Source organism: Salvia miltiorrhiza, chromosome 8, assembly GCF_028751815.1.
Source record: "Salvia miltiorrhiza cultivar Shanhuang (shh) chromosome 8, IMPLAD_Smil_shh, whole genome shotgun sequence".
NCBI lineage: Eukaryota > Viridiplantae > Streptophyta > Magnoliopsida > Lamiales > Lamiaceae > Salvia > Salvia miltiorrhiza.
In genome coordinates, this window is record NC_080394.1 from 27,949,115 (window position 1) to 27,961,736 (window position 12,622).

The following is a 12,622-nucleotide window of genomic DNA, read 5'->3' on the forward strand; positions in this document are numbered from 1 at the left end:
TATTTTGTTTATATTTTTTTTGGATTTAAGAGGCATGAAATGAAGGATTTAGAAAATTAGAAATCTAAGATTCTAGAGTGCCACCAAAGATACAGAATGGTTGTGAGCTCTTCAACATGTAATTCTTTAATATATTAATTAATAATAGAAGATAGATAGATAGATATGTTTGGTATTCAAAAACGGAGATTAGGGTTTCAATGGTAAGTTGAGTTGAGAATTAATATATACTCCCTCCATCGACGAATATATGATCTAATTAGTCATTTCGATCAGTCCACAAAAATATATCCTAATTAGTTTTAATAATGATTTGACTAATTTGTTGACCATTTTCTCTACTCACTAACTTGTAATCTTTTCTCCACTCACCAACCTTTTTCCACTTTTTTTTAAATTTGTCTCTTTTTCCACTCACTAAATAAACATAAATTTTTCTTAAAATTTGTCACCCTTGGATCATATTTTCACGGACGGAAAAAGTATATGTTTTTTGAATGGTGAAGCCAGTGACACCGCCCTATAGGGATATGTAATAAAAACAATGCTACCATTTCTCGCAATCTATCCATTTACGTAGACACTCCAATCCAATTTTACATTCAAGATGCCTGTATGTGATATCCCTTGTCATGTATCTAGTCAAGAGCTGTATGGAAGGTGTAAGGCTCCTCCTAGTCTGAATCTTCAATTTCCACCGCAGGAATCCTGCGGAAACGAGCAAACTGCCGAAAGTAGGATGTTTCACTGTCGTGCGGAATAACCGATCTCTTTCTCTTTTGAGAGAACCCAGGCTCGTAAGTTGCATCGGACAAGAGCCCCGGAGTGCTTTCCTTCTTCTTGCGGCCGGTCTCTTCAGCGAACCTATAAGATCAGCAGAGTTACACAATGATACATATGTTCACCCTGTGTGGAGGCGTTGCAATGCCACAATTCAATACAAACTACAGAAATTTATGGAATGAGTCATACATCTCACAATTCAATAAATCCCATCATAGTTTTTTTAAAGAGAATAAATCCCATCATAGTTGTGTGACCATAAACGCGTTCAGAAAAATATCCGTAGAATATATTCTTTTTCATTTTCAAATTTAGACCGTGTTTCAGAAAATGAACTAGCTTAACAAGGGCTGCTTCTGTATACGCCGAAGATAATGAAACGTTGAGAAACAGGAGTTGGGAGTAAATACTTTTAGTTCTTACTCATACATGATACATGTATACATGGTCATTTTCAGCAGCCAACCATCACAGTTTTTCTAGAGAATAATGATAAACAGCAAGATTAACGCTTCATTGACCTCATTCCCAAGAGACTCGTAATAGAGACAATTACGAGACAAAAATCATACCGTTCATGAATGATCTTGAATGCTTCTTTTGTTGCATAAGGTGAACCAGTCTTTGGATCACGATAACTGCATCGCACCAGAAAACGAAACACATATTTTATCATAGTGTGGATGGATCAATACCTCAGTACAAGTATATAAAGGGTAATATGGTGTTTAAGAACTTAATACTTGTTCAGAATCAAAATTTTATTAATATGCTTGAAAGTTTTGATTTGATTTGTTATTATTATAATAGAGTGATCTCATCTCTTTCTTACTTTATCACGTCTACTCTTTCCATGTGAAATAGGTGTTCATATAAAAAAGGATAGTACAATGTCTCCCTTTGAGATTTCTATCTATGGACGTAGGCTTCAGAATGACCAAATGAAATCATGTTTCCATTCCCTTCTATCTTCATTTATAATCAATTCAAAATTCAACTTGGCTCCATTAAAAGCTTGTATTTGAGCTACAAAAACATTTAGTTTGCTTGGTCATACATAAATATGGAACCAAAACTGGTATAGGAGATTTTTAATGTTATTATAATAATAATTACTATTTTTTTGGCATTTTGAGCAATACTCCATACTCAAGAGCATAGGCAAACAAACAATTTATATGTATATTATTTTATGTACGTATATTACCTAGAACAAAATTAATATCAGCCATTTGGAGTTCAGGCTTTACGTTCAAATGACAGAGTAAAAACCAGCTTTAGAAATAAAAGATCCTAACTCACAAAACTTACATTGCCGGAACCCCAGTTACAGCACAAACTGCCTTCTCTGGATCTAAGAAGATGTGATAAGAATATCAGTCGATAGAAAAATAAATAAATAAGACTTGGATATGGTATGAAGCTGCATAATTATTGTGTAACCCTATATTTAGCAAATTCAAGAATCCATCATTCAAAGATGTGGCTACGAATGTAGAACACATAATCAACTGTATATACAAAAGTGATTTAAACTTCAGTATACAAAGGCGTGTATTTACAAATCTATCAATAATAAGCAGCATAATTAAAGGTTAAAGGCAATGTGTGAACAGAGTCGAGATACAAAATCAGCATGCTAGAATATGATGTGATGACAATCAAAAGCATCACACTTACATGGAGGGGATTTGGTTGAGATCTGTGCATCAAATGATGATCCATTCATGAAAGTTAGATATGAAATGCCTGTAAGCAAAATATATTGATTTACGCCACATCTTTCACGAAATACGAGAATTAAGATAGTAAAATTAGAACATGAATCAAATGAAATAAATCTCTAACCAATAGTTACTGTAGAAAATAATAAAACGTTTAAAATGCTCAGGAAGATGTACTGAAATCTTGCCATTTTTAGAAAGATATCGTATCTGTGGACCACTGTAAACTGCTTTATGCACAATAGCTCTTTTTTTAACTTCTTCTTCTCTTGCTAACACCTTTTCCAGGTTTCTCAAGTTCATAATCTCTGCCACATGGTTGCAATGAAAAGCACGTAAAATTAATAGCTCCACCTTGCAACCAGATAAAAGCAATAATATGAGAGGAGGTTCATGGTAAACACCTGTTTGAGCTGCTTCCAGAAGCATCTCTTCTTGTGTAATTTTTTTCTCTTCCCCAACACTTTTTCTTTTTATAGGCTGAAAATTGAGATGGCAGTGACCAACATGACATATTTACAGAAATAATTAAATAGTCATTCAACAAGTCAAGATAATTGAATAATGATGCAAGGAATAAGAAATCAGTAAATTAGTTCCACCCCTTTATTGCCAGCCCAACAAGTCCTTACTGTTCAGTAGCTTAACAATTGAAATTTTGATTGAAGAAAACTGTATAATTTTTTCAACAAATATGGATGTTGATATCACATTTATAATACCATCCATGAATGTTTATGAACAAGACCTAATGTAGTTTTTACTACAGCGGTATCAGGACACCTTCATTTCTCCAGTGAGTTTCTGGAACTTCGATATTTTGCTTGTTCTAATCAATCATTGTGGTGTCCTTCAAATTTGATTATGGACCTAGAAAATCGACCATACTAGGTCTTACGCTTCTCACCTGAACTAATACAAATGCTAACAGATGTTCCTCTTTAGGGGGGGTGGGGGGTAACATGATTGATATATCAGTAATCATCTCACCATACCTTCATTGTAGCTTGCAAAGCTGCACGAATTGCATCCCTTTCGGCTTGCCTGATGATCACAGAAGTTCTAGTTGATTTTCTGACTGATTTTTCGACCTCAGCATCATCAGGGGCATCATGATGTTCTGAAGGAGTCGATTCCTCTAGATTTTTCTCATCTTTAGGTGCACTTTCTACCTTAGAAGGTGTGTTGTCTTTCTTCTTTTTCTTCTTTGTGGATGGATTTCCAGGGTATGTTAGTTTCTTTTTTGTCCTTGTCCTGTCCCAAAAAGAAAGCTTAAGTTCCACAATCACTTAGGCTATTTTGCATTGAACAAGAGAAAGTCAAACCTCTCATCAGGTTCATTCTCCCCTTCAACATCTGCCTCAGGCTCCTAATGGCATACAGTAGGAGAAAAGTAAGATAAATGGAGAAGATGAAACTGCAAACCTTGATAAAAACACAAACTCACATCTTCGTCAAAGTCGCTGTCAAAAACATCAGCAACTTCTCCTTCTTCCTCGTACTCTTCATCAACCTCTTCCTGGAGATATATGGACGCACAAACTTCGTTCAGTGCATCTCATTATTCATTTCACAAGCACTCACACAGATATACCATGGTTGTGTGTAAGATAAGATAAGGTGAGACACACAACCAGAGCAGAAGACAGAGTCCAAATGACTGAGTTCTTCAAATACATAATAATGCTAATATGAGAAACATGACTTCATAATCAACATATTTAAGAAACTTCACCAACATTCTATTGCTCATTTATCTTACATCTCATCAGCCAACAAAGTTTTGCAATAAACCACACTCTTTCACTTGTTTAACTAACTCAAAACAAATAAAAAATAATAATTCCTATAAGACGAAGAAGCCACCTCTTTGAGAGCATCTTGATTCCAGAAGAGCTCATCTTCCTCAGCTTCATCATCAAGCAACTTTGTCATCCTACGAAAGAAAATTGGGTGAGGTTTAAGCACAAACACACTTTGTCGTCGGACAGAAATGTATTAGGCATACCGTTTGCCCCTGCTGGCTCGACTGGCGCGATTGAGAAAGACATGTTGCTGCGCCTCCTCTTTGCCGGCGTCCATGGATTCCGCTCAGCCTAATTTAGGCAAAAAAACGAGGCTCCGCTCCCGCTGCAGCCCTAATCTCACTCAGACATTTGGTCGAACACTGGATTCACAATCCAAAATACTCATGAAGCGATTATCACTACAGATTGATTCTTTCTATAAATTGAATGAGTTTTTTCACCTTCACCACAACAAATTCACAGTTACGGATTTTTCTTTTTCGCGGGGGAGGAAATTGAACCTTTTTAAACGCGACGGGTTGACTCAGTCTCAGGGTACTTGCATTTAGAAAACTGGACCGGGTTTTAGAAATAGCGGCTCGTTGGGTCGACCGGCCTCCTTCGTTTAAAAGGAAATCCTAATCCATCCATCGATAGTTCTTCTCTAGAGAGAGAGAGACAACCCTAGGCCGATGGAGAAGGAAACTTCCAGCCGTAAACGGAGAGAATCCGATTCACATCGAGATAGAGAATCAGCTAAAGAACACCACCACCACCGCTCCAAGCACGACGACGGCCGCCATCGCCGCAGGTCTGATTTCAGAGCTGAGAGAGAGGGGAGTAGGGATCGGGATGCGCGCAGAGAGCGCGAGAGGTCGCATTCGGTTGAGCGGAAGAAGATGAAGGATAGGGGGGAGAGCGAGGAGAGGGATCGAGACGTGCGTCGCGAGCGCGAGCGATCTCATTCGGTGGAGAGGAAGAAGAGGAAGGAGAGGAGCGAGAGTGAGGAGAGGAGCGAGAAGAGGACTAGGGTTTATGACGACAGTGGGAGAGATAGGCGAAGGTTTGAGGATGTTAGGACCGAGGAGGGTGATAAAGATGACGAGGGTTTGGAGTTTGGAGGGGACTCTGTGACTAAAGGGGTGAAGCACGAGCCGCGCAATGTAAGTTCCTTTTTCATGTTTTGTCTTGTTTGATTCGAGTTCTTGCGTCTCTGTTTACTTGAAAATTATCATTTTGTTAGTACTTTCTAGAGCATGATCGAATCATATCGTGCAATGCAACTGTAATTGCAGCATCTCGATGGATAATAGATATTGGGCAATTTAAAAGAATATATTACTAGGTCACTGATGGGTATCTCTATATAAACAAGCTATGTTGGTGGAGGCATTGAGTTGTATTATGAATTATTATTGAATTCTAGCTAACTTTGTGTATAAGTGCTTCACTTTGTATTAGCTTTCTTTGCCTGTGCATTTCGTTGTGGATTTGACATCGAGAGAATGTTCTCTGTGGTGGCTTTACATGTTATCTCTTGTTGCTAGATATACAACTCTAATCACTCACATTGAGCACTAGATTCACAATCCAAAATACTCATAAAGCGGTTAGCATTACAGATTGATTCTTTCTATAAATTGAAGAAGTTTCGTCACCTTCACCACAACAAATTCACAGTATACGGTTAGCATTACAGATCTAGCAATCTTTTTAGATTTATTGTTTTAAGTTTTTTCTGTTACTTGCTAAGAGCAATCAAAATTGATGCGACGGGCCGACTCTGTTACTTGGCTTTTGCTTCTCCAAATTGAGACTGAGAAAGACAATTAAGAAGATCAGCAGAATAATGCAAGCACACTAAGTTCTCTTAGAAACCTGGTTGTATAATCTTATTTATTTGGAGTAGAATAACTTGTGATGTAAATATAAGTTTATAGTTGAATATATTTTGAAAATGGTTTGGCAATTAAATATAAATATCAAGGTAAAACTAATATAATAAGGGGAAGATATGTAATGAATGAGGCAATATAAGTTGCTATGAAATAAAGGCCAGTTAGTAGTACATACCCACTCCGTCCCCCAAATAACTTCCTAACTTTTCTTATTTGGTCCGTCCCCAAAAAAACTTCCCTTTCTATTTTTGGACTATACCCCACCACAAACTTACCCCATTTACCCTTACTTTTCAACTTTTCACAACTCTCAATTCCCCATTTACCTTATTTTCTATCTTTTCACCTTTTCGTCTTAAAACACGTGCCCCTCCCTCCCTCCTGGGAAGTTATTTGGGGGACGGAGGGAGTATTTTATATATAGGGACAAAATTTGACTATTTCCAAGTGAAACCATGTAGCAGTTATACGTGATTTTATTACTCCATTACACATTTTTATCGACATACTTAGTGTCATCTTCCAAATTAATAAACTCTGCAGAATTTGACAAGGGTACTTCTACATGTACTTGTTCAGAACGATTGATATAAATACATTAAATGAATCCGAATCTATATATACATGATGTTTTCAATCCAGATTACATGTTGTTTTGCGCTTGTATATTCAAGTGAATTGTATTTGGGTAGTATCAGGGTTCTAATGCTGAAAACTAGCATACAATGTTTCAAAGTTCATTTTTATTTTGTTTCTCGATTTGTAAAACTGATGGCTTTCAATTAGACAGTTCCTTGTCGATGGTTGGGAATATGACATTTGCTCTAGTACCTTCGGTTTTTGTACATACATAAGGTATCTTCAAATTCAATGATAAGAATCGTTTTGGTGCAATGATTCTTCAATCAATACACCTCTTGATGATGACAACTTATGTTCATAGTTTGTTTGGTCTTTTAATGAATCATCACTGTAGTGGTTGGTTGCTAGATCCTGTGGCTATCCCAATTTCTAACGAACTTATCAATTGAGAAATTAAAGATTCTTTTGTGGCTATGCAATCTAACATGGTTATCATATTTTTTCTGGTTGATACTTGTGAAATCTATTATATTATGCTGTTCTAAAAAATTAGGCGCATGTTAAACTTTTTATCTATTTTGTTATTTCTTCATTTTGGCTTCCGTGTTCTTAAATTATCAGTTCCTTTTTTATGATGGTAGATTCTGTCCATGCTTTCTAGCATGGTTTATTTTTACTTTTGGAATGTAATTCACTAGGTGTTTTACCCTCTGTTTGATGTGTATCTCATACCTTACTATGATTCTTACATATGTTGTGATCATTGAAAAACTTGTATCCACTTTAGGAGCTACATGTTTGTGATGGGTGTGAATTTTACCCAACTCTGTGGCACGTTAGTTTTTTATCACCTTGCCATTGGAGTCCAAGCGAAATCTGGTTGCTCTATATCGTAGTTGCCTTGAAATGCTGTAAAAATTGAATCCTGCTGCGTTATCTGTAACTTTGTATAATTTTTATTGGTAAACTTGTAATAGGATTCTTACATAAAAATATCACTATATTCTTCTTGCAGGGGGTTGCAACTGGACCAATTGTTGCTCCATCTAGTACTTATTCTGAGACTTTTGGGGCTCGTATTGATTCTCCTACAACTAAGGTATCTTCAATTTCCAAGACAAATGAAAATAAGGGAGTTAATATTAACAGATCTCATGAGGTTCCTGGGAAATCCAGTACAGATTGGACAACTTCAGATGCCAGCTCAAGTGGGGGCTTGTCCCGTGATATTTTAGCCAAAGCTAAGTTAACTCTTCAAAAGAAGAAAGAGCTTGCAGAGAGGATGAAGAAGATTTCTTCAGTAAGTTCTTATATTATTGATTCATGTGCTTGTTTTATATTTGAAAATACTTTTTGATGTTACCTACTATCTGTACTTAGTAGTTAGAGACAATAAAAATGCGTTATTTTGTATTTTTACTTGCGTCTAATTTGTGAAATCCATCCTTTCAACTCATGTAGTTGAACAGTAATGTGGGCTCAACAGGAGTGGGTAATCAAAGAGCAAAACCTTCTTCCTCAGGCGTACTCCCGAGTCTAACTAGTGCTCCAGTCAGTGTTCCTACCGAAGGGATGCCAAGCACACCTAATCCTGCTGCCCCATTACAGGCAGGTGTTCCTCAGATTGCTGGACTAACAGCACAGAACGTTGAAGCTGTAAAACGTGCACACGAATTGGCTGCTAAGATGGGATTTTGGCAAGACCCTGAGTTCACTACCGTCTTTAATGCATTTCCAGGGCAGATGCCGCCGGATGTTACCATCCAACCGAAACCTTCAAAAGTTCCTGTTCTTCGTTTGGATGCAATGGGCCGGGAAATTGATGAGGAGGGGAAAGTCGTGGATATTCCGAAAGCGCAAAGCCTTAGCACTCTCAAGGTATTGGATTGTTATCATAGCTATCAATAAATACTTGATTATTCCAGGATTCTGGACCCTATTTCAGTAATGAAAAATGAAAAATTAACTTTTAATTGGTAAGCACCATTGTATGTAATCCATTTTGGTGTTTTGCTTATTTATGCCTGTTCTTCTGTCTCCTAGGTGAATATCAACAAGCAAAAGAAAGATGCCTTCCGAATTCTCAAACCTGAACTTGATGTGGATCCTGAAACAAATCCACATTTTGATCCTAGGGTGGGGATTAATAAAAATAAGCTATTAAGGACTAAGAGGCCAACAATGCAGTTTGTCGAGGAAGGCAAGTGGTCAAAAGATGCAGAAAGCATTAAACTGAGGGTATTGTCTCCTTTCATTTATGCCATATTTTATGTGCTTGCATTATTCTGCTGATCTTCTTAATTGTCTTTCCCAGTCTCAATTTGGAGAAGCAAAAACCAAAGAGCTTAAGGCAAAGCAAGCCCAGCTGGCAAAGGCAAAAGCAGAGCCAGATATAAATCCAAATCTGATAGAGGTAGGAGAGAGAGTGATTACCAAGGAAAAGCCCAAGGAATCAATTCCTGATGTCGAGTGGTGGTAAGTCAAGCCAGATATCAATCCCTGTTTTAAGGAAATAGTCATCTGTTTGGCAAGCATTACTAAACTACTTTTCCTTGACTTTTCAGGGATGTGCCTTTTCTACGCTCTGGTAGCTATGGTGATATAATTGATGGTCGCATAGACGTAGATAATATCAAGATGGACAAAATTACCATATATGTTGAACACCCTCGACCAATTGAACCTCCGGCTGAACCAGCTCCGCCTCCACCTCAACCATTAAAGCTAACTAAGAAGGAGCAGAAGAAACTTCGCACACAGCGTCGGTTGGCTAGGGAAAAAGATAGGCAAGAGATGATTAGACTTGGTGTTTTGGAGCCACCAAAGCCTAAAGTGAAAATGAGCAACCTCATGAAAGTTCTTGGATCAGAAGCAACACAGGACCCCACAAAGCTTGAAATGGAAATAAGAAGTGCTGCAGCTGAGCGTGAGCAGGCTCACATTGACAGGAACATTGCCCGTAAGCTCACGCCAGCAGAGCGCCGTGGAAAGAAAGAGAGAAAGCTATTTGATGATCCCAGCACCCATGATACAATTGTTTCGGTTTACAAGATCAATGACCTCTCTCATCCCCAGTCCCGTTTTAAGGTTGATGTTAATGCCCAAGAGAACAGGCTGAGTGGATGCGCAATAATTTCAGAAGGCATAAGTGTTGTCGTTGTTGAGGGTGGTTCCAAAGCAATCAAGAGATACGGGAAGCTTATGCTTAGGAGGATTGATTGGACTGCTACTGTTGAAAAAGAAGACGATGAAGAAAATGATGATGAGGAGAAACCAGTTAACAAATGTGTGCTTGTTTGGCAGGGAAGTGTTGCTAAACCAAGTTTCAACAGATTTTTCGTCCAAGAATGCAGAAGTGAAGCAGCTGCACGCAAATTCTTTTCAGATCATGGTGTTGCTCATTATTGGGATCTTGCAATCAACTTCACCACCGATGATCCTTTGTAATCTCCATGTTTTGGACTAGTCTGCTCCATGATTCTCGACTTCTTTTCATATTGAAATTTGCTTCCTAGTAACCATGCATTCGACTATGTAATGTTGGGCATCGCTAATTTTCGGAAAAATCTGGTTTCATTATGCTGAGTTGCTTGATAATAATGATTGGGGTTTTGCATATTTTCTGGGATTGTTACAAGTTTTTGTGTGTACATGCGTGTGTGTGTGTATGCGAATAATACGGCTAAACTGAATGAAGTAAGCTTTTGCTGAATAACCTCTAACATGGACAATATTTTTTTTAGGGCAAAGGTGCAGATTGGTCCTTGAACTATACTCCAGAGCTTTTAGCCCCCCATACTCGATCAAAGCGCGTTGACCTCCCTGAACTTCTGAAAGAAGGGTGCAATTAAGTCCACCCGTTAAACGGCTGTTAAACGCCGTTTTCTTAAAAAAAAAAGGGTTAAGGTACAGATACCCCCTGAACATGACCCCCCTAGAACGTATACCCCCCCCATTCTCCAACTTGGTACAAATTGCCCCCCAAAATCGACGGAAAGTGTACAACTAACCCCACGGCACAAACGGCCGTTAGACACCGTCCATATTTTTTTTTATTTTTATTTAGTATTACATGCGGGGCCCACCAAGAATGTTTACGCGGGTTTCTCTAACAACTGATGCATACGAAGAGTCTCCACATTCAAAACTCAAGAGTCGCCGAAGATTTTCAAGACGACGAAGTTGGAAGCAGCGCGCGATTTCTCAGGCAATAAGTCTCCACCGGCGACCACAAATTGCTACTTCCAAAAAACAGGTAAGTTTTGCTTAAACTCGAATCGTGGGGATGGTTTTTGATTGCAGCCAGTGTTGGATCAGTTCAATCCTAGTTCAATCTATTAACATTCATTGATTAGGGATTAACTGCATGCAATCAAAAACCATCCCCACGATTCGAGTTTAAGCAAAACTTACCTGTTTTTTGGAAGTAGCAATCTGTGGTCGCCGGTGGAGACTTATTGCCTGAGAAATCGCGCGCTGCTTCCAACTTCGTCGTCTTGAAAATCTTCGACGACTCTTGAGTTTTGAATGTGGGAGACTCTTCGTATGCATCAGTTGTTAGAGAAACCCGCGTAAACATTCTTGGTGGGCCCCGCATGTAATACTAAAAAAAAAAAACCTGGACGGTGTCTAACGGCCGTTTGTGCCGTGGGGTTAGTTGTACACTTTCCGTCGATTTTGGGGGGCAATTTGTACCAAGTTGGAGAATGGGGGGGGGTATACGTTCTAGGGGGGTCATGTTCAGGGGGGTATCTGTACCTTAACCCAAAAAAAAAAAAAATTGGAGGGCAATACGTCGTCGTTTTTGCAATCTCACTCTCATCATCTTTTCCTTCTCGCCGGCAGCCTCCGCCGACGGTCACAAACACTTCCTCGAATGTCTGAATGTCTGTCGGAGAAATTTGACGACAACTCGTCGTTTTCAACATCGTCTACACCAAGGCCAACTCATCCTACGCTCCATCTTGCAAGCCTCCAGCGTCTCTCAACATGAAGAATCTTTCCCTCTCCTCTCTCGCTCTCATCATCTTCTTCATCTTTTCCTTCTCGCCGACGGCCACAAACACTTCCTCGAATGTCTGTTGGAGAAATTCGACAACTCGTCGTTTTCCAACGTCGTCTACACCAAGGCCAACTCATCCTACGCTTCCATCTTGCACGACACCATCTGGAACCTGAGATTCACCACGGAATCTATGCCGAATCTTTAGCGACGGCGGCGTTGACGATTGGAAAAGGGAAATTAGGGCTAGATTTTTGAAGGGGATGTGTAATTGAGAGGAAAGATCGAGGGATGAGAGTACAGCCTCGCCGGCCCGTTAGCAGCGGCGAAGCCGAGTTGAACGGCGGCGGCGGCAGATTTCAGTTTGGAGAAGGATGGGGCTATGGTTCATTTTTTTTTTTGGAGAAGGAATGTGAGAGGGGCGTCGGACTCAGGTGGAGAAACGTCGGTGCAGAGGCGGACAATGGCGTGGACAATCGCTGGAATTCCCAGCGCCGAGGTGGTGCGGCTAATTCTGGTGTGGCACAGCAACGCTGTGTATGAGAGAGGTGGGCGAAAGACAGCAAAAAATAAGTAAAGAGTGTGGGTTTTGGGTCAGAATTGAGGGCAACCCGATTGCACCCAAGACCACCTCAAAATATTAAATAAAATCTTAGCTTATATCAAATACTCCATACATATATAGAATATTTCTTAAAGATTAAAATAAGTAAAGATAAATATAATGTATTATACTATTATATTATTTCCCTTCCATTTATATAATACTATATACTCCCTCCGTCCGCCAAGATTATGTCACAATTACTATATCGGATGTCTGCCAAGATTATGTCACTTTTCTTT

The 12,622-nt window shown here is 39.0% G+C and overlaps 2 protein-coding genes across 5 annotated transcripts; one reads left to right on the top strand and one right to left on the bottom strand.

Annotated features, from left to right (window-relative positions):
* Positions 1–531: 531 nt before the first annotated feature.
* Positions 532–4,892, bottom strand: LOC130997434 (SWR1 complex subunit 2). Of its 2 annotated transcripts, XM_057922758.1 has the most exons (12): positions 4,756–4,892; positions 4,516–4,674; positions 4,374–4,443; positions 3,955–4,026; positions 3,833–3,876; positions 3,503–3,761; positions 2,912–2,987; positions 2,696–2,815; positions 2,464–2,532; positions 2,095–2,137; positions 1,356–1,421; positions 532–864 (listed from the first exon to the last, which is right to left on the bottom strand). In XM_057922758.1, exons 2-12 carry the CDS (start codon positions 4,587–4,589, stop codon positions 675–677), a joined length of 1,083 nt encoding a protein of 360 aa, XP_057778741.1. In that variant the 5' UTR covers positions 4,590–4,674; positions 4,756–4,892; the 3' UTR covers positions 532–674. The 2 variants fall into 2 exon arrangements, with proteins under 2 accessions (XP_057778741.1, XP_057778740.1); XM_057922757.1 differs by having other exon boundaries at positions 4,516–4,793.
* Positions 4,893–4,986: 94 nt separating this feature from the next.
* LOC130997422 (protein RDM16-like) lies at positions 4,987–10,392 on the top strand. Of its 3 annotated transcripts, XM_057922735.1 has the most exons (7): positions 5,316–5,457; positions 7,790–7,873; positions 7,951–8,074; positions 8,236–8,652; positions 8,818–9,012; positions 9,089–9,249; positions 9,339–10,392. In XM_057922735.1, coding segments are annotated over exons 1-7 (1,866 nt in total). In that variant the 5' UTR covers positions 5,316–5,455; the 3' UTR covers positions 10,222–10,392. The 3 variants fall into 3 exon arrangements, with proteins under 3 accessions (XP_057778717.1, XP_057778718.1, XP_057778719.1); XM_057922734.1 differs by having other exon boundaries at positions 4,987–5,457; positions 7,790–8,074; XM_057922736.1 differs by lacking the exon at positions 5,316–5,457 and having other exon boundaries at positions 7,800–7,873; positions 7,956–8,074.
* Positions 10,393–12,622: the final 2,230 nt, after the last annotated feature.

What these genes read in the sequence shown, in the direction of transcription:
- LOC130997434 (XM_057922758.1), bottom strand. Translation starts at nt 4,589, where the DNA reads ATGGACGCCGGCAAAGAGGAGGCGCAGCAACATGTCTTTCTCAATCGC. An exon ending in GAGAATGAACCTGATGAGAG is followed by an intron (nt 3,762 to 3,832) that starts GTTTGACTTTCT and finishes TTTTTGGGACAG; the next exon opens with GACAAGGACAAAAAAGAAAC. An exon ending in TCTGGAAGCAGCTCAAACAG is followed by an intron (nt 2,816 to 2,911) that starts GTGTTTACCATG and finishes ACCATGTGGCAG; the next exon opens with AGATTATGAACTTGAGAAAC.
- LOC130997422 (XM_057922734.1), top strand. Translation starts at nt 4,987, where the DNA reads ATGGAGAAGGAAACTTCCAGCCGTAAACGGAGAGAATCCGATTCACAT. An exon ending in CAGAAAGCATTAAACTGAGG is followed by an intron (nt 9,013 to 9,088) that starts GTATTGTCTCCT and finishes TGTCTTTCCCAG; the next exon opens with TCTCAATTTGGAGAAGCAAA. An exon ending in ATTCCTGATGTCGAGTGGTG is followed by an intron (nt 9,250 to 9,338) that starts GTAAGTCAAGCC and finishes TTGACTTTTCAG; the next exon opens with GGATGTGCCTTTTCTACGCT.